The following is a 22,647-nucleotide window of genomic DNA, read 5'->3' on the forward strand; positions in this document are numbered from 1 at the left end:
TAAGAGCATGCCTAAATAGTAAATTAAACGGCTTCCTGTTTACCATAGGAATATGGAGATTTATCAAAATGAACATGAATAATGGTGACGTGCCAGTTTACTCAGTTTAGTGCCAGAAATTAGTTGGAATTGCAGTCCCTGTCATGTTTTCTGGAAGTGAATTAAAATAGAAGAAAGCAACATTCAAGGCTTATTAATACATGTCTAAATTCGTCCGTTCTTGACGTCACCGATGGCCCCCCACACATCGAACAAAAACACATCAGGGAAAGCAAAATCTCCCAGAACTGAGTCCAAGGCCTCTGCAAAGTCATCGGGGTTCTTCTTGTCTTTGCCTGCTTCCACTATGGTGGTCGCTGCAGGGAAGAAGGGAAACCGCAGTGTTCATGATGTGACCCAATCAGGGGCTAACAAGCTTTTCTACCCTACCAGCCAAATACCAACAGGTACCTACAAATCATTTATATTCTATTCTGATGATAAAAGTAGATGATGAATTAATAAAAGTGGCCAATGAATTTTGTGATTTACCAGCCACGAGGATTGAAATAAAAGAACAACAAAAGTTTCCTGTCCTGGTTTAGCTGCAGAATCTTTTTTAGGCTTAATTCATAATCCAAATATTATAGGGTAGACCTTTCACCAGAGAACAAAACACTGAATGCGAAACATTTAATTCCAATCAAACTAATGGGACCAAACATGAGAAAAGACAATTTTGACAAATAAGATTGAATTGATCATCATCAATCAAAAGTGGGCGAAGCTTAGGTCTATTGTCGTGACGCTGGAGTCCTTATAGAGGCTGCCACGTTAGAGTTTGCCCTTCCCTCTGGCTTCAGACCAAAGCAAAGATGGCTGCGGTCCGCATCGACGACTGAAGCTTCAGTTTGTTACATTGTATCTGTTTTATAGACATTGTATATGTTTTATACACATTGGCCCCTATCGTTGCATCGGCGCAGTTTCTAGGCCGAGCGGCAGGCGCAGATCAAAGCAGTGGGCGTGGAAAGGCGCACTTGATATCGTCGTGCTGGCGCTAGATGCAGCCCAAAGCATTACAACCACGCCTTTTAGGCGTAAAATTATGCACTGTCATGCTCATTGGATAAGTGCAATAAACGAATCGCACGCTTGCCTTTTTAGCTCCAATTCCAGTGATCCCGCAAAACCAGACGAAAGCCAAACGCTCTGCCCCCCCCCCCCCCCTCCCTTCATCCAGCCTGTCTGTCTGCATTATAGGCTATTATTCCATATTATTATGCTTCTCAAACCAATCTAACTGCAGTTTCAATACTGCAAGCATGTAAATACGCTACACTATAGCAAGATCAAAGTGAAAATAATGTTCTATGCATCAGCTAGAAAAATATAGCCTATTAGATTGGTGAAAGTTTGTCCAGAAAGATATCATTTTCTCTCGCCTGCTGCAGGAAGGATGATGCACATAAATATACCCTACATTATGTCAAGTCATTGCATAAATGTGTTTTTATTGTAAAACTAAATGTGAAATAGGGCCAAGTTATTGGACGGACATCACAGTATAGCAGATGCCATTAGAAGCGCGTTCCGAAGCGCGTTCCGCTGTTACTTCTCTAAATCACGTTAACTCGACAAGGGGTATATATATGCCCAGGAGGACATATATGTTTCACATAGGGTGGTGTTTTCATTTCGAGGTTTTATTTGGTCCAATATTGAAATGTTGACAATGGCAGGCTGTGTTACCATTACACATTAATTTAGAACTACCTTTTATATCTATTTTGGCTCATTTGGTGGCTATTTAGTAGCGAAATGAAGAAACACAATGCATGCTGGGAACTCAGAGAGAGAGAGAGAGAAGGGTGACAGAGAAGAAGCAGTGAAGGCAAAGAATAGGCCTGCTTTTGAAAAGCGCAAAGCCTAAATGTAGGCCAGCTCCCAAGATATGACTAGGCTGGTATTTAGCGCCGACACGCCCACTTTGGGACTGCGCCACGCCCATTCGGCCTAAAGCGCATTTGGCAGCCTAAAGCCTATTGCTATCTTGCCGAAACAGGCGCAAGGCACGTTTTTTTGCGGTTAAGGCCCGTAATAGCGCCGATGGCCTGTGGGAGAATAGAGCCCATTGTATCTGTTTTATAGACATTGTATCTGTTTTATAGATGTCTTTTGGTTTTCATGTTAAGTCCCTGTTTGGTACGTAGGTCATTGGTCTTAAAAGCCATGGGAAAGGGCAAACTCATATGGTTGGCATGCAAACTCACATGACTTCACCATGGACCTTGAGGCCCTAATAAAACTGGACCCTGGGATGGGATTGTTCATTCTGCACCATGTGAGCTTGCTGTGACATTCAGCAGAGATGACATAACACACATGGAGGAAAAAGTCCTTGTTGACTTCTTGCGACGCACAAAAATTTGAATCCGAAAAAACACGATAAAAAAAATCAGCATGGACAGACAAATAGCCAATGTGAAAGACGACAGGACTGACACACTATGCAGACTAATGTCATTTTCTTATTCCCAAAACAGGCAAAACATAGATAGCAGCTATAATGGAGTTTGATTGCAGAAGCTAAAACATCAGCGGTAAACGTCAGGTTTTGGTGTCAGTCCGCCATTTTGCACCAACATACAAAAGGTATACAGGAAGAAATCCATCATAGAAGAGGAGAGAGGCCAATTTCTCCACTGGCAGTAGCCTCAATAGACCAGAATGCAATGCAGCCACAAGACAGGTTGACAGGTCATGACAGGTCATGACAGGTCATGACAGGTCATGACAGGTCCATACAGGCACAATTGGCCATGTCTGCTGGAGGGAAGCCGGATTAAGGGTATGTGTGCTGGTCGCTGCACTAGTGCCTCTTCTGGTCGGTCTTTTCGGGAGGAGGGGAACTGGGGGGAATAGCGTGATCCTACCACGTGCTACATCCTACCGGTGAAACACCTCGCTGTCAGGTGAAAAGAAGCAGCTGCTGACTGCACATGTATTGGAGGAAGCATGCGCTATAGTCTCTACAACTGTCCCCGGAACGGCCGAGGTGGTGGAGCAATGACCGAGCTTGGCAGGGGGAATAGCTCAAGTACGATTGTGTGTGTGTGTGTGTGTGTGTGTGTGTGTGTGTGTGTGTGTGTGTGTGTGTGTGTGTGTGTGTGTGTGTGTGGTCTTACCCAGCTCCAGGTCTCTGATGCCCATGTAGCTCTCTAGCAGGTCGTCCACTTTCTTGGTGGCCCGCTCCTCGAACTCATTCGGCTGGCAGAGAAGGCAGTAAAATCCATTATGGACATTGGAAACTCATTGAGCACACAGTCTAAATGTTGATGTATCTATACATATATACATACATATATACCCTCTCATGCCAACTTGCATAACAGCCAAGGACGTCTTGGGCTATTGTATATTATCACCTCCCTATACATAGATATACAAAAATAGATAGATGACAAATAACTCAATGATCCCTAAACTGTTATTGCCAGTAGGTGTTAACTGTCTTCTATGAATGGTTTGCTTGTGACATATTCTAAATCAAGTAGTTCTCAACTTGTCTCTACTTGTAGCTTTCTTCTTGTGAACCTTTAACCTCAAGTGAAATAGCCTCAAATTGGGAAATAAGAACTATTGCTTGTTGTCACTTAAGGAGTAGCAAGTCAGAGTCACTTGTTTTTACAGGTCACAGTCGACAAGGTTGGGAAACACTGTTCGATGGAGGATATAATAGCTAATGGATGTTGGGGGGAAAAAACATCTTAATGAGTCTCTCATATTAAGCCTTCTAATTAGATTTTCTGAGATAACTATCATTGTTTAACACATTCACTGCCAGCCGTTTTTTCAATACTGTAGGTAGGTTCTGCCAAGTTTTTTTTTTGAGGATTCTGGCTCATCTTTCAAGAGCCGAGGATTCTTTTCTGCTAAGATTTTGTGAACACAAATGATCTCAAAAGAACTAATAGAATGTGTGCTTTCTCTGTCTAAAAGAGTTAGTTTGTAGAGTTAGTAGTTATGTAGGCATTAGCAGTAGAATACAGCATGGTTTCAGCGTCTGAAAATGTATTCTGAGATAAATGGCTTTTTGTGAAATTCGATAGAACAGTCACTTTAACCATTTATTTTTGGCGTAAGACGTCAGACATCTAAACAATAGTTTTGAACAGTAATTTCCTCCATAGCAGCAGGAAACCCCCCTCTCCTTCAAACTCCTCCCTTCGTGGGTGTGTCTCTGGTGGCTTTGCAGCGTTTGTCACAAGCGAGGCTCTGCCTGTCTGTGCTGCCTGGCTGCTGGCGGCTGCTCTTTGGGCGAGTCTGCATGAGTCGTTTCGGTTGTGAGCTCAGCTGCAATGAAGCTGCGTGCGATTGTGGGCTTTCTGCCCGGTGTTTCAAAGTGTGTTGCACGCATAATCTATTATGCAAATTTGCAATCCCCCACCGCCAGCTCCCAGCGCGATAATGCGCGAAAGCGAAAGCGTTTTCGCCAATCCATTTTACAGTATGAGAATGGTTTCCTGCGCGTTCCCCTGCAGTTTTGGCTCGGCTTTTTCTAGTCTGGAGAGCACTGTCGCCACTTAGTGGGTCGGTGGAATGGGTTGTACACGTTCGGTGGCTCCAATATTTTTATAGGAGACGTGGGGGGCGTTGATCCACGTCCCACCATCAATTTTTTTTTTTTTTTTTTTTTTGACGACTCAACTCGTCATTGGCAGTCAACCGTTGGATTTTTTTTGACGACTCAACTCGTCATTGGCAGTGAACGTGTTAAATTGAGAACTTGTTTAAATTGAGAAAATAGTGTCACCATCTGGAAAGAAGTTAGACTAAGGAAGATTACTGCACTACTATCAAGATAATGTCACTTGATTCTACTCAATTCTGGAAATAAATTGATTTGCATTGGAAATAAGTAAAATTACCTCCTATTGGCAGATTCCCCCGCCCCACTGATGTTAACAAAATAAAAATTTTAAGACTAAATAATAAAAGACTACTGCTTGTTGTTAAACATCCATGGAATCAACGGATGGTGTGTGTGTGTGTGTGTGTGTGTGTGTGTGTGTGTGTGTGTGTGTGTGAAACGCACCACTTCCTGGACTGTGGCAGCACCCTTGGAGCGCAGACGCAGAGTCTCCCTGCCGTTCACCATCTTGCCCTCACTGGACTTTGGCGCCCTGGTCCTCATCCCGATCATGTCTGACGACCACACACGCACACACACACACACACACACACACACACACACACACACACACACACACACACACACACACACACACACACACACACACACAGAGAACATTGATCACATTAAAGTGCTAATCTGTCCGATTCTTTTTTAATGGCCCATTCCGTAACTTCTGATTCTTACTGACACCGGTGGCCGTTCGAGTAACTGCAGGCAGCATGTGCTCGAGCTGACCTGCATGCACCGTACTCGCACGTGCCCAGCAGCTGCCTGTCTAAAACAATGACAGCAGAGGTGGTGCTGCATGTTTGCTTTGTATCGTTAGCTGATAAAAGTCATTTGAAAACGGCAACCTGGACAATTTATCGGCAAGATCATCCTCGAGATGGCCGGGAAGGATTCTGGACGAATTAGCGGATGTTATTGTGTGGCATGTTTGGTCGTGTTTTGGCTTGCGTTTGGCTGGTTGGAAGTGGATACTAACGTTAGCATGAGCCAGGAGATAACTGCCTGCTTCCCATATAGTAGGAACGGTAGTAACATTAGGCATATTTACGACTGTTACATTATCCACACAAGACGGTAACGTTATTAGTGGCTTCTCGGTGGTAAATCGATTATCTATATTAGCCGCATTAGCAAGCAAGCTATCGTTATCTAAGGTCCCTCCATGAACCGAAAACACAGGCCCGACTCTGTTTCCCCCCAACGTCGGTCACATTGCTGCTGTTTGGGCAGGCGGGCTTCGATCAATCTTTTTTCTTTTTCTGTGTGGTCTTTTTACTGGACTCTGTGTTGTTGGTTGTTTGCTGACGTTCATTGACTGCATTAGCTAGCCAACCTAACGTTAGCCTGTGTTAGCCTTCATCTTCGTTAGTGTATTTACTGGCTGAAGCGCTGAGAGGCAGGCTCATGAATGTGTATAAATAATAAATAATGTTTCAATGTTCCAGAGAAGTCCATGAGAATGAGGGGATGTTCCTGAATGGCTGAATGTGACTCAGAGATTTCCTCTGTATCCTTTGACCATTTTGCTGGTAAGCCCAATGTCTATGTTTGTGTGACAATAAAGACCGCTTCTATGGAAACATAATAAGGATGGCTTCTCACTGAATATACTGTTATTGGCGTGGCGGGTGTCCAACTTCTTCTCTGGAAGTTTTTTTTATTTTTCAACCATTCCAGCACTGATTAAAAAAAGTAATTTTCAGCACACCCGCATTTTTTATTTTTTATTTTTAACTGGTGTCCACTTTTCTCATGCTCCCCTCTACAGGGAGGTCAGGGTCAGTGAATAAAACTGTGTCATCCTTGACATTCTTTTAGATGGGGATTCAGTGGCTTGCTCAAGGACACTTCCAAGGATTGAACCCGAATACTCTTCTTCCTGGATTGATTGATTGATTGATTGATTTTATTTGGTGAATGTCAACATACACAGGGAACAGATACAAGGACAGACAGTCACCGAGGATAAAAACACAATAAAGCCTCAGGCTTATTTCCATTGCGGTCCTCATGAACATAAAGGGTACAGACATGGAACATATGGATATCACCATTAATACTCAAATTAAGGATTATATCACTATTACAATTTTGAAGAGTAATAGAGGCACACTTGGATATTATACAGTACATGAACATTTGTTGTTCTGTGTAAGGAATTTTATAGACATAGAAAACAAAGGGGGGGGGAGGAGGGGGATTGCGGGGGGGGGGGTGTTGCAGGGGGTAGGGGAGTGAGCAGCTCATCACCTACGCACGCGCTAGGATTATGCTGACATTAGCAGCTCCAAGGGGAAGGTTGTTTGAGGAAAAAAGGGGGGGGGGGGGGGTTCGGGGGTGAGCGTAAGGTTTGCAAGGGCTATAGGCCGGACTGTGCTGCTTGAGCCACAGAAACATTTCACAACAGATGTGTACTGGTTTGAAAAGTAATACAACATGTTGTGCCTTGATTGGATAAATAAAACATTTCACAACACATATGTAGCCTACTGGTTTGAAAAGTAATACAACATGTTGTGCCTTGATTGGATAAATAAAGGTTTAAAGAAACTGATTGGTGTTTGGCAATTTGACCATCGCCATCTTGTTTTGTTGGAGCCAGAAGTGACCATATTTGGATGAGAGTGTGGAGCTGGGGAGGAGCTTGATGCCTAACAGACTAGCCTGGGTAAACCCAGCCTTCAACGTAACGTCACAAACTATGCCTGTAGCGTAAGTTTCTTTGTGACTGATAGTACATAGAGGTCACGTGGAGGCTGGGTGTACCCAGGCTACTAGCAGACAGCTATAGCGGCCAGAGCCATTGGCTAGCCACCCTTGGCGGACATGCCCTTAATTATGCATAACTTTAAGCCTCAATCAAATGTTAACAGGTGACTTATTAAAAAAATCCCCCCGCCCCCGTACAGTTGTCATGAATGGGGAAATTATTAGTTATGAGAACTTTTTTCTTTTTCCTTTTTTTATTTACAAGGCTGTAAACATGTTTATTTCTGCTGTAAAGTTGGGCATTTTAACATGAGGCTCTATGGGGATTGACTTGCTTTTGGACTCAGCCTCAAGTGGCCATTCGAGGAACTGCAGTTTTTGGCACTTCCACGTTAGCTGCATTTTTCAGCCCCGGTGGTTTCCGCTTGGAAATTTCCCAATTACCTTTTTACCTGTGAATTGTCTCTTTGCATGTGGAATATAGTCATATGTCATGGCAGGTGAAATAAGTTGGTGTGTGTGGGGGGGGGGGGGGCGGGGACTATTAATCTCTGATTTGTACTGAAGTAAAAACTGTCATATGTGATGTCAGAATACAAAATGAGAACAGTTGTGTCCCAAAAGCTTTGACATTTACATGTGGGTTTTCACAAGCAACTTTTTTATAAGGGCATTGCTCGCTTGTTGGCCAGAGAGAAATACAGTCATACAAGACAGTAGATGTACCAGGGGTCTCCCAGCCAGTGGTCATTCTACAGTCTGTTGGGGCCCTAGGCAGAAATCCCAAGGGGCCCCTTCCAACCAGCGTTCTTTCACTTTCACTTCAAGAGAAAGTACATGAATCATGCAAGTTTGACAGGAATGATTCACATATGTTCTCTTGAATTGAAAGTGAAAGTGAATGACTGTGAATTATTCAAACGTGCATGATTCACATATACATTCTCTTGAATGTATGTTTCACTTTCAATTCAAGAGAATGTACTGTACATGAATCATACGAGTATGACGGCAATGACATGGGGCCTATTTCAATGTCATTGCAAATTGTCCATTGGTTGTTTATGGGGAGGGAGTTGCGGTCGCTGTGGAGTGGAGTAAAGTTCCTCAGCCATCGGGGGCCCCCTAATGGCCTGGGGCCCCAAGCAATTGCCTGCATTGCCTGTTCACAAGCTGCGCCTCTGCTCCCAGGTGTCTGTGTGTCTGTTTCCTCCTCCTTCCCACAACTGTCACCAGGATCCATGTCACTCAGTCTAGCCTGGTCAAATAATCAGTGATTAAAAATGCATCAATTGAAAGATGTTTTGCGATTACAGTAGCAGAGATGTATATACATGTATGACTTTGTAATTGTGGCTGTGAACCTTCCCTCTCTCAGCATTACCCAGGAATCTCTAATCTACCATAGGATATCTAATATATCGGTAGGTATAGGTATCTAATAATACCATAGGAGTCCACAAGCTTTTTTGGCTTGTGACCCCACTTTGACATCACAAAAATTTAGTTTTTTTTGTTTTGTTAGTAAGATCTTATGTGAATATGTTATTATAATGTTAATGTAGTATTGGTTAGGCCCCATTTACACTGCACTGCCTGAAAATGGAGGTTAATGTGTACTCACTCTTTGTAAAAGGTCCTTTGGATAAAGACATCCACCAAATGGTATATGTGCTATTTGCAGTGTGAACAGTCTAGATTCCTTTTGTTTCACACATGTGTAGCTGAAGGGCAGCTCCACTCATCCATGATGTATTTTTTTCCCCACAGGAATATGACAAAGGCCAGGAACTCTGGACAAAATATACTCAGAAATACAGATCAACAGGAAGCCCGTGGTCTAGTTTCCTGTCTGATAAGCCAGGGTGTGGACGATTGATCGTAAGTTGCAGCCACCTTTCCTTATTGAGTCAGAAGAGGTTGTTTCCATCATGGTCTTCCCTTCCCATGAGACTGAACCAGATGCAGTAGATAAAGCTGTCATTAGAGGCCTGTAGACCACTATTACACTTCCCCAAAAGGAAAGGAAAGGGCGGCTTCGTGTTAGAGAGGCTGTAATAGAAAGGTCAGATAAAAGTGTGTCCAATGAGTGTGTTTACATGCACACTAATACACCGGTCATTATCTGATTTATGGAGTTACCAGATTATTCAAGTGGTCATGTAAACAGCATAGTCCGATATGCTTTATCGTATAAAGGCTGTTATCAGATTACGAGAAATCCGAAAAACACACCTAGCTTTTTGCTGAATCATCTTGCTACTACAGTATACTTGAAATATGAACATTTCAGCTTTTCCCCAGCTTGCTGATGTCACTAGGTTGACTGTACAGTGGGCTGTTCATCTTTCTTGCAAATCTAGGTAAAATTTTACACTTGAACGCAGTGTCGTGTCTTGTCTAAGGTGAAATGCAAATGAACTAGAGTCATATGTTCGTGTCCTCTTTAAATGGCAAACATCTTATTTTGGTATTTGATGATTGTGTTTGAAGTGGAACTTAGTTGACCCCTGCTTCACCCCGCAGATCCATCTTTGTGTATCTACCATCACACAAGCTCCCACAGCCTGAGATCAGACAGATAGTTGTACATTTTGTCTGCGGCTGCAAAGTTTAACGGCTCTTCCAGGCATCTTTTGTCTCCCCTGCTGTCCCAATGGAATTTGCCCCTGGTTGTTCTCACTAACCCATCCATGGAACTGTGTGCTTGTTTTGACTCAACCTACTGGATTGTAATTCATCTGCCTGCCAGAAGAGGGAAGCATAGAAACAGAAATGTCCCCTTCCTAATTCCAGTGGTGGAAAGTGACTACCGGTAAATAAGGTTTTACATACAAAACATACAAAATATGTTGCATTGTTAGAGTGGAATAGCTGCATGGGCAGGAATTAATGAGAATAATAAAATAAAACATCCTGTTACTGTAGGCTATGTCAAGAGAGAAACAGTCACACATTTTGCTTTCTTCTAACTTAGTGAGTTGGTTTGAAATTTTTGTATCAATGAACTAAATTCAGTAATGTTCAGGTTAGGATAGCCCAATTGTTTTCATTGTTACATTGTAGCCTATAATTCAATAAAAATGTTGTTTTTGTAGAGCCCAGCAAAAGTAGTATATACACACACACACACACACACACACACACACACACACACACACACACACACACACACACACACACACACACACACACACACACACACACACACACACACACACACACACACACACACACACACACTATGGAGCAATTAGACCTACTGTGCTACTTTTACTTGTGATACTTATAACAGCATTTAACTGCTAATACCTCTATACTTAAATAAACTTCTGAATTTCAAGTATTTTTCCATTATGGTATTGCTACTTGTAAAGGTACTTGTACTTTCTCTACCACTGAATCCTGGTTATCAGCACCCGGTGGGAGGGGAACTGGGGGGAATAGTGTGATCGTCCCAAGTGCTACATCCTGCCGGTGAAACTCCTCACAGGAGAGAAGGTGAGGTGAGAAGAAGTGGCTGGTGACTGTATCAAAGGAAGTATGTGCTAGTCTACAACTCTCCCCAGATCGGCAGAGGGGGGTGAGCAACGATCGGGACATCAGGGGGAATTGGTGAAGTACAATTGGGGATAAAATACTAGAAAAATCTGATCAAAAACATGCATTTTCCACTCACCAAAAGCCTTCTTGGGCCCCACCAGTCGGAGCGTGAAGGGAATGCCTCTCGGCTGCTCTTTCAGCATCTTGGCCACCTCATAGTGCCGGCAGCCTACGATGCTCTGGTCATTGATGGCCTCGATGTGGTCGCCAACGCATACCGACTTCAGCCGGTCTATGGTGCTGCCTTCCTTAATCCTCTGGAAGAAACAGATACGGTGACATGGGTGTAAATGCCCAGTGGTTCTCAGATTGGTGGACTGGGGACTCTCCAGGGGGTTTCCTTGATGTAAATGTTGGCCAGGTCTTGCTCGTAAAAGAGATCTTCGATCTCAAGTGACTACCTGGTAAAATAAAGGTAAAATAAAAATAATAAATAAAATAAATGAGCATTGCATAAAAATACCACGGTTTTACACTTTCAAAATACATGCATTTAATACAGTCACATTTTATGTGCAGTTTACACAGAGCGACTACCGGCTTCCTTACCATTACATCGCTGCCTCCACGCGACAACCACGCGACCGGCTGCTACACGGCCTCGCGTGCTCTATGACATCACTGATGACATCATCACTGAACTTGTATAGCCTCAGCCAGGAAGGATGACATCACTGATGACATCATCACTGATGACATCACTGATGACATCACATCATTAGGTAATTAGGGCAATCACCTAATTAAAAAATCCGGCTCATCAGGTCACACCCAGGTGTGCTCTTTACACCCCCTGAAAGTTTCAGCCTGATCGCACGTAAAACGGCATAGCTGTGGCGGCACAACAATTTAAACAGACAGACACTGCCCACTTGCTCCCTATTATAATAAGGATATATATCTATATCTATATATATATAGATATATATATATATACCGTATATATATATATATATATATATATATATATATATATATATATATATATATATGTTTATAGAGATATAAAAAGATGTGAGCTAGTCTGTTTTCACCTTGATAAAAGCGTATCCAGCTCCATTGTCTGTGATGGTGAGGCCCAGGGCGTCCTCTGTTTTGGTGACCTCCACCTCCTTGGTCTCCCCCCTGACGTGGGCGAAGATGAAGTCCTCCAGGCCGATCTGCCCCCCCAGCAGCTTCTGCATGTCCACCTTGTGCGAGTTCAGGGTGCAGAACAGGATCTGAAGCACAGGACAGACAAGGTCATTGTGAAAGCACAGGAGGGTCTGGCAGAGTGATCAGCATTACTTTCCTTCCAAAACTATATATGTCTAGTTTGGGAAAATATTCACTTTATTTTCCAGTATCTCTAGATTAAATTAATTAAAGGTGCTGTAAGCGATTCTGGGGGAAGGATTGAGTCAACACGGTTCTCATGGTCCGGTCCAGAACACCAACCTAAAGGCCTAAACATGGTCGTCCGTCAGAGCCTCGCCCCGCCCTCCCCGTATGACGGCGGGTGGAGCGCCATCCTACAGGGAGGGGGCGCCGTCGGCTGACGGGGGCTGCTCGAAAATGTGACTCAGCGCCAACGATACGTGCGTGACGTCAGCTGCACGAGAGTTGTGACTGGCCGTTGCCTTGGCTCATCGTCATAAAGTCGCCTTTCAAAGCATGACGTTAGATTATAACAAACTAGTTGTGTGGCTTAGCCTTCCCAAATGTTGAGGGTCGTTTTTTAGAATTTAATACATAGAATTGGGAACGTTACATTCAATTTCATTCAGACTGCCCGGCACCTTCCACAGGAGGAGGGAGGGTGGGAGGAGGGAGGGCATAGTGGCGTCGGAGCATGTAGGGCTCGCTGGCGCCGCCAGACGGCGAGACGGCTCCAATTCGAGGCGGACGGACGACCATGTTTAGGCCTTAAAGCATCAGTATTTGACTACTTGGGAATGAGAACCATGTTGACTCAATCCTCTCCTGGTGGAGTTCTCTCTCCTGATTGGATAAAGTGAGATTGATACCAGAAAAGTTTCTCTTCTGTCTACACACCAAAGCCAAGCAAGTGGGGGACCCATGTTACTGACCAAACACATCAGTGATTGCTTTCAGAATATCGAGCAATTTAACGCTTATTTTAACAAAAAATATCACTTACATAATTTGTTCATTCTTTCCTATCAATCATTGCATTTTTCATTGTCTTGATTGATGTTTCCCTCAACATTTTGCATTCACATTTTAGGTTTGTGTGCAAAAGCATAGAAAGATTAACTAAGGACTTCCTGAAGACAGATGGAACTTATAAGACAAAATTCCAGTGTCTCAAGTGCTAGCTGATGATCCAATAGAGGACATTTGCACAGAGAGTGAACTAGTTATTTTAGTTTGAAGGCCAAACAATATATATACACATACAGCTTTTGAAAAAGACACACATGCCCCTGTTGATATATTGCATACTCCTACATCTTATATTATACATATGAGAAAATAGAAATAGATGATAGTTTGTATGGCCTCCTGTTTTGCTTTATTTCAGAGGCAAATTAAGCACATCAGGTTTTCTTTAACTGTGCTGTACAGGTTCCACAGCAGAGGGCAGTTTTCCCAAAGGGATTCGTGTTTGCTACTGTGGCCATTTTGTCATATGATCAGTATGGCATCATTCCTTTCATAAGATTGATCAGTTAAATGTATTTTTTTGTATAGTTAAAGACATAAACCACAATACACAAATTAGTTCACTATAAATAATATGTTTGTTCAGACATTAGGAGGAGCTCAAGTTAAATCATGGTCATTTTTAAAGGGTTGTGTGGGGTATTCAAGACCTTGAATGACTAAAATAGAATCATTTTATGTTAAAGAGTTGGAAAGTGAAGAAAGTGAGGCAAATTAATTAATTGCGTAGTTTCACCAAAAGATGTCAACGACCCCAGCAGTCTGATGTATTTTCTTGTTTTCTTGTTTGTCACGTTACCCTTGACCCACATACATCTTAGATTAATGTATAGCCAGTGCAAAATTAATTTTATTTATTACTATTATTATTATTATTATTATTATTATTATTATTATTGATGGTGGTGATGATGATGATGATGATGATGATGATAATATATGTTTTGAGTGTAAAACCTAAAACCTTATTCTGTGAAGTATAAGGTGTATAGGGGAGGAAAAGTAGAACGCCTCACAAGATGGAAATATAATTGCAAGTACCTCAAGATTGTACCTAACTAGAGTACTTGAGTAAATAGACTTTGTTACGTAGACCTCAGCAATATGCCAAACAAACTTTATTTTCAGTCTATATTTTTATTTATTTATTTCTGGTTCTCATGTCTTTAAGCATTACCTTTTTTTCTACTGCATAGTTAGAGAACTTTCACAATATGTTCAAGAAATACTCTGTTATGTCAGCTTTTTGACGATGAATTGGTCTTAAATGTAAGCTCAGGTTGCGTTCAAAGCATTCGGGTAGCACTAAAAGTAGCAGTGCCAAAAGTCTTAAATTGAAACCTAGATTCCCTGAGTCAGCTGTTAATGACACATTAATTGTTCCTACATATCATTCATACTGATTCTTCTGGCGGGTTTTCCTGTCTGACTGCTGTCCAAGCTCTTTTCTGGCAGTCAGCCATACTGTAATTTTAACTTTATGCCACTGCTGCGGTATATCGCCTCCCAATCCAAACAAGGTCAAGGAGACTGTTGCACTTCACTATCACCAACTAAGTGTATAAAAGTCCTGTCTGACTGTAGTTCAAGGTTTTTGTTGCTACAAGGTTTCATCCCAAAAATTCTCTGTATAATTTTTTCTCTTGACAGTATGAACAGTCTGGGGGGGGGGGGGGGGGGGGGGGGGGAGCAGCGCTTGCCCCTTCCTCATTACCACCACTGAGGTACCCTTGAGCAAGGCCCTTAACCCCAACCACTCAGTGGCCAGCAGATCAAACTGTGGTTGTACTGGTCAGCTTCCATATGTGAATGTGAGCACTGCTCTTTTTTTATGTACTATTTTTTTTGTTTTTTTTTTTAATGTGTTTATTACTAAAGTTAAGGTTCTGAGTGTATGTACTAATAATCTCTGTTTGTTAAACATCAGTTAGCTATTTCTTAAAACCATCAAATTCATCTCCACAGATAGATAGGACATTCCTTCATGATGGCCTCCAGAGCACATGACACGATAAGCTTTAGATAAGAGCAATGTCAGTTGATTATGATGCCTTCTGAGAATATAGCATAACATACTGCGCTACCATCAAGGCCAGGGAAATGTTTGTACTGAGCAGGGTGGTGCAGGAAACGTCTGTGCATGCATCCTTAGATAAGAAAGGTTAACATATAGCGTATCTTTTTTATGATGGTAGCATGAAAGATTACAATGTACAATGCATATGTGAGTTGTCTTGCTTTATCTGTCATCTATATTATAATATATGTGACATCTGTATTGTTCTTTTTTTGTACACTGTCATCCTGGGCACCTCTAGTGGATGCAGGCCCATTTTTGTGGGAGATGTGTTTGCTTTTCTTTGTGGTCAGACTTTGGTTCTGTCCACATAAAAGTCTGGAGTATAGCCAATATAACACAACTGTGCTAATTTCACTTTTGATCACAATGTATAATTATATTTGTATGTAACTTTCTTCATCCAAGCTTTTCCTGTCACATGACCGAGTTGACCCACTTGACTGCGTCATGTGACTGTTCCATGCATGTATTTAAGATGGCGTCTTCCTATGTCACTTTGTCTGAGGAAGGGCATGCTGCCCGAAACGTAACCACCGGTGTCAAATAAAAACACCCTTTGCAGTGTGCGAGCTGTATTTATTTTCTGTATTACTCTTGCCTCGAGCTCTGCACCTGCCCTATACAGGTTTTGGATTGTGCGTGTCTCGCCTTTTTTCATAAGCATGAAAGATTAGATATTGTAGTACACATACTGTACAACAACATTTTAACTATGAAATAACATGAATTGCAGGATAGTGATGCTCTTTCACTTTCTTTTAATTCAAGTCAATTCAGTACAGTTTAGCTCAGTAACTTTCTTCAGTGCAATTTCAGGGCAGCCATAAAAACATCAACTAAACTAAACAGGATCCTGCATTACATCGCTGGCTTGCTGGGGAAGCTACTGGAAGCAGGGCTGACTGTGGTTGGATGGGAGAGCATGGTGTTGGAAGTGAGGTTTGAGGACCAGTAGGAGGTGCTCTTCCCTCTGGTATCATGAATAATCTCCCCAATGCCCTAGGGCAGAGACACCAGGGACTCTGTCCTGTGAGTGAGCACCGTCTTTTGGATGAGACGTTAAACGGAGGTCCTGACTCTCTGTGGTCATTAAAGATCCCATCAGCACTCTTCGCAAGAGATGGGGTGTAGCCCTGGTGCCCTGGCTAAAGAGATGGGGTGTAGCCCTGGTGCCCTGGCTAAAGAGATGGGGTGGAGCCCTGGTGCCCTGGCTAAAGAGATGGGGTGTAGCCCTGGTGCCCTGGCTAAAGTCCCACACAGGCCGCCCTTCAATCGCAATCTGGCACAAACTGTCTGCCGTGTATCACGTGCACACACACACACACACACACACACACACACACACACACACACACACACACACACACACACACACACACACACACACACACACGTAAAACAGTGGTTCTCAACTGATCTCGCCTCACAACCAACACTGTTTCCATAGTTAATTAGTTAATTAATTGAATGAATAAATGAATGAAAAAAATGTATTGGTCACCACCACCAAGCATATACACTTAGGTCACAACCAAAGGTTAGGGGCAGAAGCAAACACTTAATTAATTCGCGACCCAAACAGATTTTTCCCTCGCCCAAATTTTTAGCCCCCTTCCCGACAAGCTAGCATGAGAAGATTGGTACCAATGGGTGCCTTAGGTCTTCTAGTTTCAAAACTTTCCTTTAACATTGAGCACGCTACAGCCTCTGAAAGACAGTGATATCAACTGCGGGCTTGCTCATGGAGTAGAACTTTTTTTTTTCATCCACACATCTGCGACCCACACAAAAGGGCCCGCGACCCAATTTTGGGTCGTGACCCACCAGTTGAGAACCATTGAAAACACTTTGGGTGCCTTGAAAAGTGCTATATAAATCCAAACAATTATTATTATAAAAAAAGAAAGAAAATGTGGTACCTACTCTACACACACATTTTTTTCCTTTCCTTTCCTTTCCTTCCGTCCGTCCTTCCTTCGTTCCTTCATTGTCTCCTTGGTTCTTATTTCCTTATACCTTGACTACATGATTATGCTGTAGGCTCAAGGAATTCAGGCTTATTGTTCTGTTGAACTATAGTGCTAGTCACAACTTAGTTAGTCACAAAGGTACTGTAGCTCCATGATCTCCCCATGGCAGCCTTCACCTCAGACAGCCTGTGGCCTGTGGACAGCGTTCACCTCAGACCACCTGTGGTGGACAGCCTTCACCTCAGACAACCTGTGGTGGACAGCCTTCACCTCAGACAACCTGTGGTGGACAGCCTTCACCTCAGACAACCTGTGGGCTGTGGACAGCCTTCACCTCAGACAACCTGTGGTGGACAGCCTTCACCTCAGACAACCTGTGGTGGACAGCCTTCACCTCAGCCTGTGGGCTGTGGACAGCCTTCACCTCAGACAACCTGTGGTGGACAGCCTTCACCTCAGCCTGTGGGCTGTGGACAGCCTTCACCTCAGACAGCCTGTGGGCTGTGGACAGCCTTCACCTCAGACAGCCTGTGGCCTGTGCACAGCCTTCACCTCAAACAGCATGTGGCCTGTGCACAGCCTTCACCTCAGACAGCCTGTGTCCTGTGGACAGCCTTCACCTCAGACAGCCTGTGTCCTGTGGACAGCCTTCACCTCAGACAGCCTGTGTCCTGTGGACAGCCTTCACCTCAAACAGCATGTGGCCTGTGCACAGCCTTCACCTCAGACAGCCTGTGTCCTGTGCACAGCCTTCACCTCAGACAGCCTGTGTCCTGTGGACAGCCTTCACCTCAGACAGCCTGTGGACAGCCTTCACCTCAGACAGCCTGTGCACAGCCTTCACCTCAGACAGTCTGTGTCCTGTGGACAGCCTTCACCTCAGACAGCCTGTGTCCTGTGGACAGCCTTCACCTCAAACAGCCTGTGTCCTGTGGACAGCCTTCACCTCAAACAGCCTGTGTCCTGTGGACAGCCTTCACCTCAGACAGCCTGTGTCCTGTGCACAGCCTTCACCTCAGACAGCATGTGGCCTGTGCACAGCCTTCACCTCAGACAGCAGGTGGCCTGTGGACAGCCTTCACCTCAGACAGCCTGTGGCCTGTGCACAGCCTTCACCTCAGACAGCCTGTGGACAGCCTTCACCTCAGACAGCCTGTGGACAGCCTTCACCTCAGACAGCCTGTGTCCTGTGCACAGCCTTCACCTCAGACAGCAGGTGGCCTGTGGACAGCCTTCACCTCAGACAGCCTGTGGCCTGTGCACAGCCTTCACCTCAGACAGCCTGTGTCCTGTGCACAGCCTTCACCTCAGACAGCAGGTGGCCTGTGGACAGCCTTCACCTCAGACAGCCTGTGTCCTGTGCACAGCCTTCACCTCAGACAGCAGGTGGCCTGTGGACAGCCTTCACCTCAGACAGCCTGTGGCCTGTGCACAGCCTTCACCTCAGACAGCCTGTGGACAGCCTTCACCTCAGACAGCCTGTGGACAGCCTTCACCTCAGACAGCCTGTGTCCTGTGCACAGCCTTCACCTCAGACAGCATGTGGCCTGTGCACAGCCTTCACCTCAGACAGCAGGTGGCCTGTGCACAGCCTTCACCTCAGACAGCCTGTGTCCTGTGGACAGCCTTCACCTCAGACAGCCTGTGTCCTGTGCACAGCCTTCACCTCAGACAGCCTGTGTCCTGTGGACAGCCTTCACCTCAGACAGCCTGTGTCCTGTGGACAGCCTTCACCTCAGACAGCCTGTGGCCTGTGGACAGCCTTCACCTCAGACAGCCTGTGTCCTGTGGACAGCCTTCACCTCAGACAGCCCGTGTCCTGTGGACAGCCTTCACCTCAGACAGCCTGTGTCCTGTGGACAGCCTTCACCTCAGACAGCAGGTGGCCTGTGCACAGCCTTCACCTCAGACAGCCTGTGTCCTGTGCACAGCCTTCACCTCAGACAGCATGTGGCCTGTGCACAGCCTTCACCTCAGACAGCCTGTGGCCTGTGTTTGGCATTGAGCGCAGGCAGCATCAGTGGTTTGGTTGGCTCTGATCTACTAAAGGTTTAGTCAGTAGATTTCCTCTCAAGGACTCTGGCCCTGCCTGCCAGCTGCCTGCTGTAACCCGACTGCAGCAGCACACTCTGGATCATCCCAGGTGCAATAGATGAAAGGTTTCACTCCACAACGCTACATTCAGGAAAATAAATAAATAACTGACATTTATTCTTTAATATGTCAGAAAACTGAGGATTTCGTCTGTTAAGGTGTTTTCATTTGGTCAATCAAGGACTTCACTATCCTAAAAAGAAAAGGTTCCATAGCCTATTTTGTCTTTATTTGGCTGGATAAAAACAAAATGAGTGGTTTTCAATTTTATTTTCTTTCTACACAAAAGAGTAGTGGATACAATGAGGGAATCATTCTTGGCCCAACCTTTTATAAGCTAACTGACTGACTAACTGACTGACTAACCTTGTGCTGATAATCACCTTGCAAATGATTTCCAAGGAGCAAGCAAAAGTGGTTATCTGTTGAATTTGTTGAAGTGCGGGGGGGCGGGGCTAATATAGTAGCAGTAGCAGTACTTCCACGTGAGTGAAATATGCCAATTCTCCTGTCACGTGGTTTGGATTGCTGTAAGGTCACTTCCAGCAGGCCAGCATGATTCATTGATATCTGTGTGGTGCTAAATCATTATCTGGTTATTTGTTTTCCCTTATTGATCCTGATCAAGGATCAGACCTATACAAAGTCTGGCAGACAAGGCCAAACGATCTTCAGTAGTGCATCATGGAAACCAGACTTAATGGAAACCTAACACCTATTTCCACTTAGCCTCTCAGAGCAGAAATACAAGGAGGAAATAAAACCAAACTGGCCTATTTTTTTCTTTTGGATATTTGCAACATAAAGTGGAAATGCCACAATCGGATCTCTCAACCAGGGACAGCCGGGATTCCCTACCTCTGAGGAGGAGATGTTGAAGACTTCGGCGATCTTGGCGTACAGCTCCTTGACGTTGGTGAATCCATGAATGCGGCCTGTGGGGCTGCCGTGGGCCAGCTGGGTGTGGAAGATGAGCCTGGGCCTCGCGTACTCCGGCGGCCCAGGTGGAGGTGGTGACGAAGGGGGCAGCGGTGGTGCCGAGGGCTCCGCACCCCCCTGAGTCTGGCTCTGGCTCGGGGCCTTGTGCTCCTCTGGGGCCCCGGCCCCCGGTGCCTTGGAGTCCTGCGGGCTCATCGCCTCCCCGTTCTGCATCGGCCCCGGCTCTGTGCGGTCCTCCTCCTGGAGCCCTGCTGGTGTGCTGCTCTGGCCTGGGCGCAGAGACACACTACTGTCCTTCCCCTCGCCCGCACAACCAGCCGGCCTGAGCTTTGGGACCCAGGCTGCAGATGAATTAGATGAATTAGTGATGAGAGTAGCCAGGTAACGGCAGCCGGGCCTGGTGGAAACCCGACACCGGCCCTGTGAGCTCAGGGTTGTATGTGTGACACCCGAGCATCAGGCAGCTCATGCACGGAGCTCAAACAAAACACAGCAGGTAAAGGCTTCTTCATAAACACCACACGGCTTAGACTATAATCCGACCATATCAGTCTGGCTGTGACTGTGAGACATGCTCCACACATGATACTGAATGTGTGAACATCCCTCTGGAGTGTGAAAACGCCAACATATCTGCAAAATGACTTCCAAAGTGGGCCAGCTGGAGATGGCCCCAAACAATGTCCCAGTGTTGGAGGTAAGATGATACCCTTGTGTAGGCAGTGGAGTCCCCCCTCCCTCCTCCGACCTCATTGAATGAAATAGGCAGTTGCTGTGGTGGATCCCTGGTGATGCATTGACCTCCTTAACCTCACAGACAGCCCACGGATACACAAGATGGCAGTTTAGTCTGATAAACAGATGTTTAATTCACGGTGGTAAGTTGGTACTTCTCATACTGGCAGGGTCTTGGGCATATCAGTTTACTACTTTCCCACTATTGCTGCGATACAATTTGTGCAGAATTGACTGGAAGGAACTAGATCAGAAATGACATAGAGCTCATAAACACAAGGTATCTCATGAATAAAACTCTAGAAATAAAGAATTCTATAAACTGTATGTCTGCTTTCTATCCATTTCTGGAAAAGAAATCATTAGTTCAACATTCAGTATCTTCAAAATGTTACGGCGCACTTCAAATGTGTTTATCACATCTATTATGATCATCATGTTAATTTGACATTATTCGTCTAGGGCAGTGGTTCTCAAACTTTTTCACATCAAGGACCCCTAAACTGACACAAATTAGACCACGGACCCCCCATCTGATAAGATGTTGTCCCAGGGTCCCCGATCTGATGAATTTCACTTTTACATGTTTTACAGAAAGTGTTTAAAACATTAGGGTTGTGCTACAACCCAGGTTTTACGAGTGAGAACGAGAGCTCTCACTAGTGCCTTAAACGCTGCAACGCAGCCCTATGGAAGACTGTTATTTTGCTCCAAAATTACTTTTCATTAAAACCTGACCACCCACCCGTAGGTGGCGTGGTACCCCCTGGGACTGACACGGATCCACGTGACTACGTCACGTCCTGCCAGCCCAGGGAATAATCACTCTAATTTCTTCCAGCCCGCTGAGATCCGACGCACCCCGTGACGCATCGACACAGCAAGGCTGGGTAGTGAGAGCTCTCGTTCTCACTCGTAAAACCTGGGTTGTAGCACAACCCTAATGTTTTACTTCGTTTTGAACTCAAGCTCTCACTAGTGCCTCCATTCAACCGACCTTGCTGCCGGGAGCACCCCACAGGGCGACCCGAAAGGCACCGGTGATCCACGGCCATATGGCAACGTTTATGCCTAACTGTCTGACATATTAGAGTGGCAACGATACTACTTTCTTGCCACCGACAGCACCGCGTGCGCGAACTGCGCACCGGACACGTCGAGACTGTAGTACCTGACAAAAGTGTGATGAGAGGACCATGAGGCCGCGGCACACATGTCCTCCACCGACACACCGCGCAACAACGCAGAGGATGTCGCAACACCTCGCGTAGAATGCGCCTTGATACCCTCCTGGGGAACCTTGCCCACGGCAGAGTATGCCAACGCGATCGCCTCCACTATCCAGTGTGATAAGCGATCCTTGGAAAGAGGTCCGCCCTGGGCCCTTTGCCCAAAGCAAACCAACAGCTGATCTGTAATGCGTAAAGAACGCGTCCTGGCCACATAGGCCGAGAGCGCCCTTACGGGGCACAGCATGAACAAACGTCTCTCCTCGCCCGTCTCTAACTGAACGGCGGGGGACAGAATGCTGATAAGTCTATGACCATAGACCTAAAGCTGACATTAATAATCTTAGGTTGGTAAGCCGGGTTAGGTCGCAACGTAACCCTGCGCCCATCATTACCACACAGGCCTGCTGCACCGAGAGGGCAATCAGGTCACCA

General features: G+C 45.0%; 1 protein-coding gene across 1 annotated transcript; it reads right to left on the reverse strand.

The window, feature by feature from the left end:
* Nucleotides 1–204: 204 nt before the first annotated feature.
* gipc3 (GIPC PDZ domain containing family, member 3) lies at nt 205–20,461 on the reverse strand (the record flags this gene model as incomplete). Its single annotated transcript, XM_083648194.1, has 6 exons — nt 205–356; nt 3,168–3,249; nt 5,078–5,187; nt 11,076–11,256; nt 12,034–12,219; nt 20,168–20,461. The coding sequence occupies 6 exons, from the start codon at nt 20,459–20,461 to the stop codon at nt 205–207; spliced, it is 1,005 nt and encodes a 334-aa protein (XP_083504320.1).
* Between the last annotated feature and the right edge of the window lie 2,186 nt (nt 20,462–22,647).

This window comes from Poromitra crassiceps, assembly GCF_964638095.1.
Source record: "Poromitra crassiceps genome assembly, chromosome: 12".
Classification (NCBI taxonomy): Eukaryota; Metazoa; Chordata; class Actinopteri; order Beryciformes; family Melamphaidae; genus Poromitra; species Poromitra crassiceps.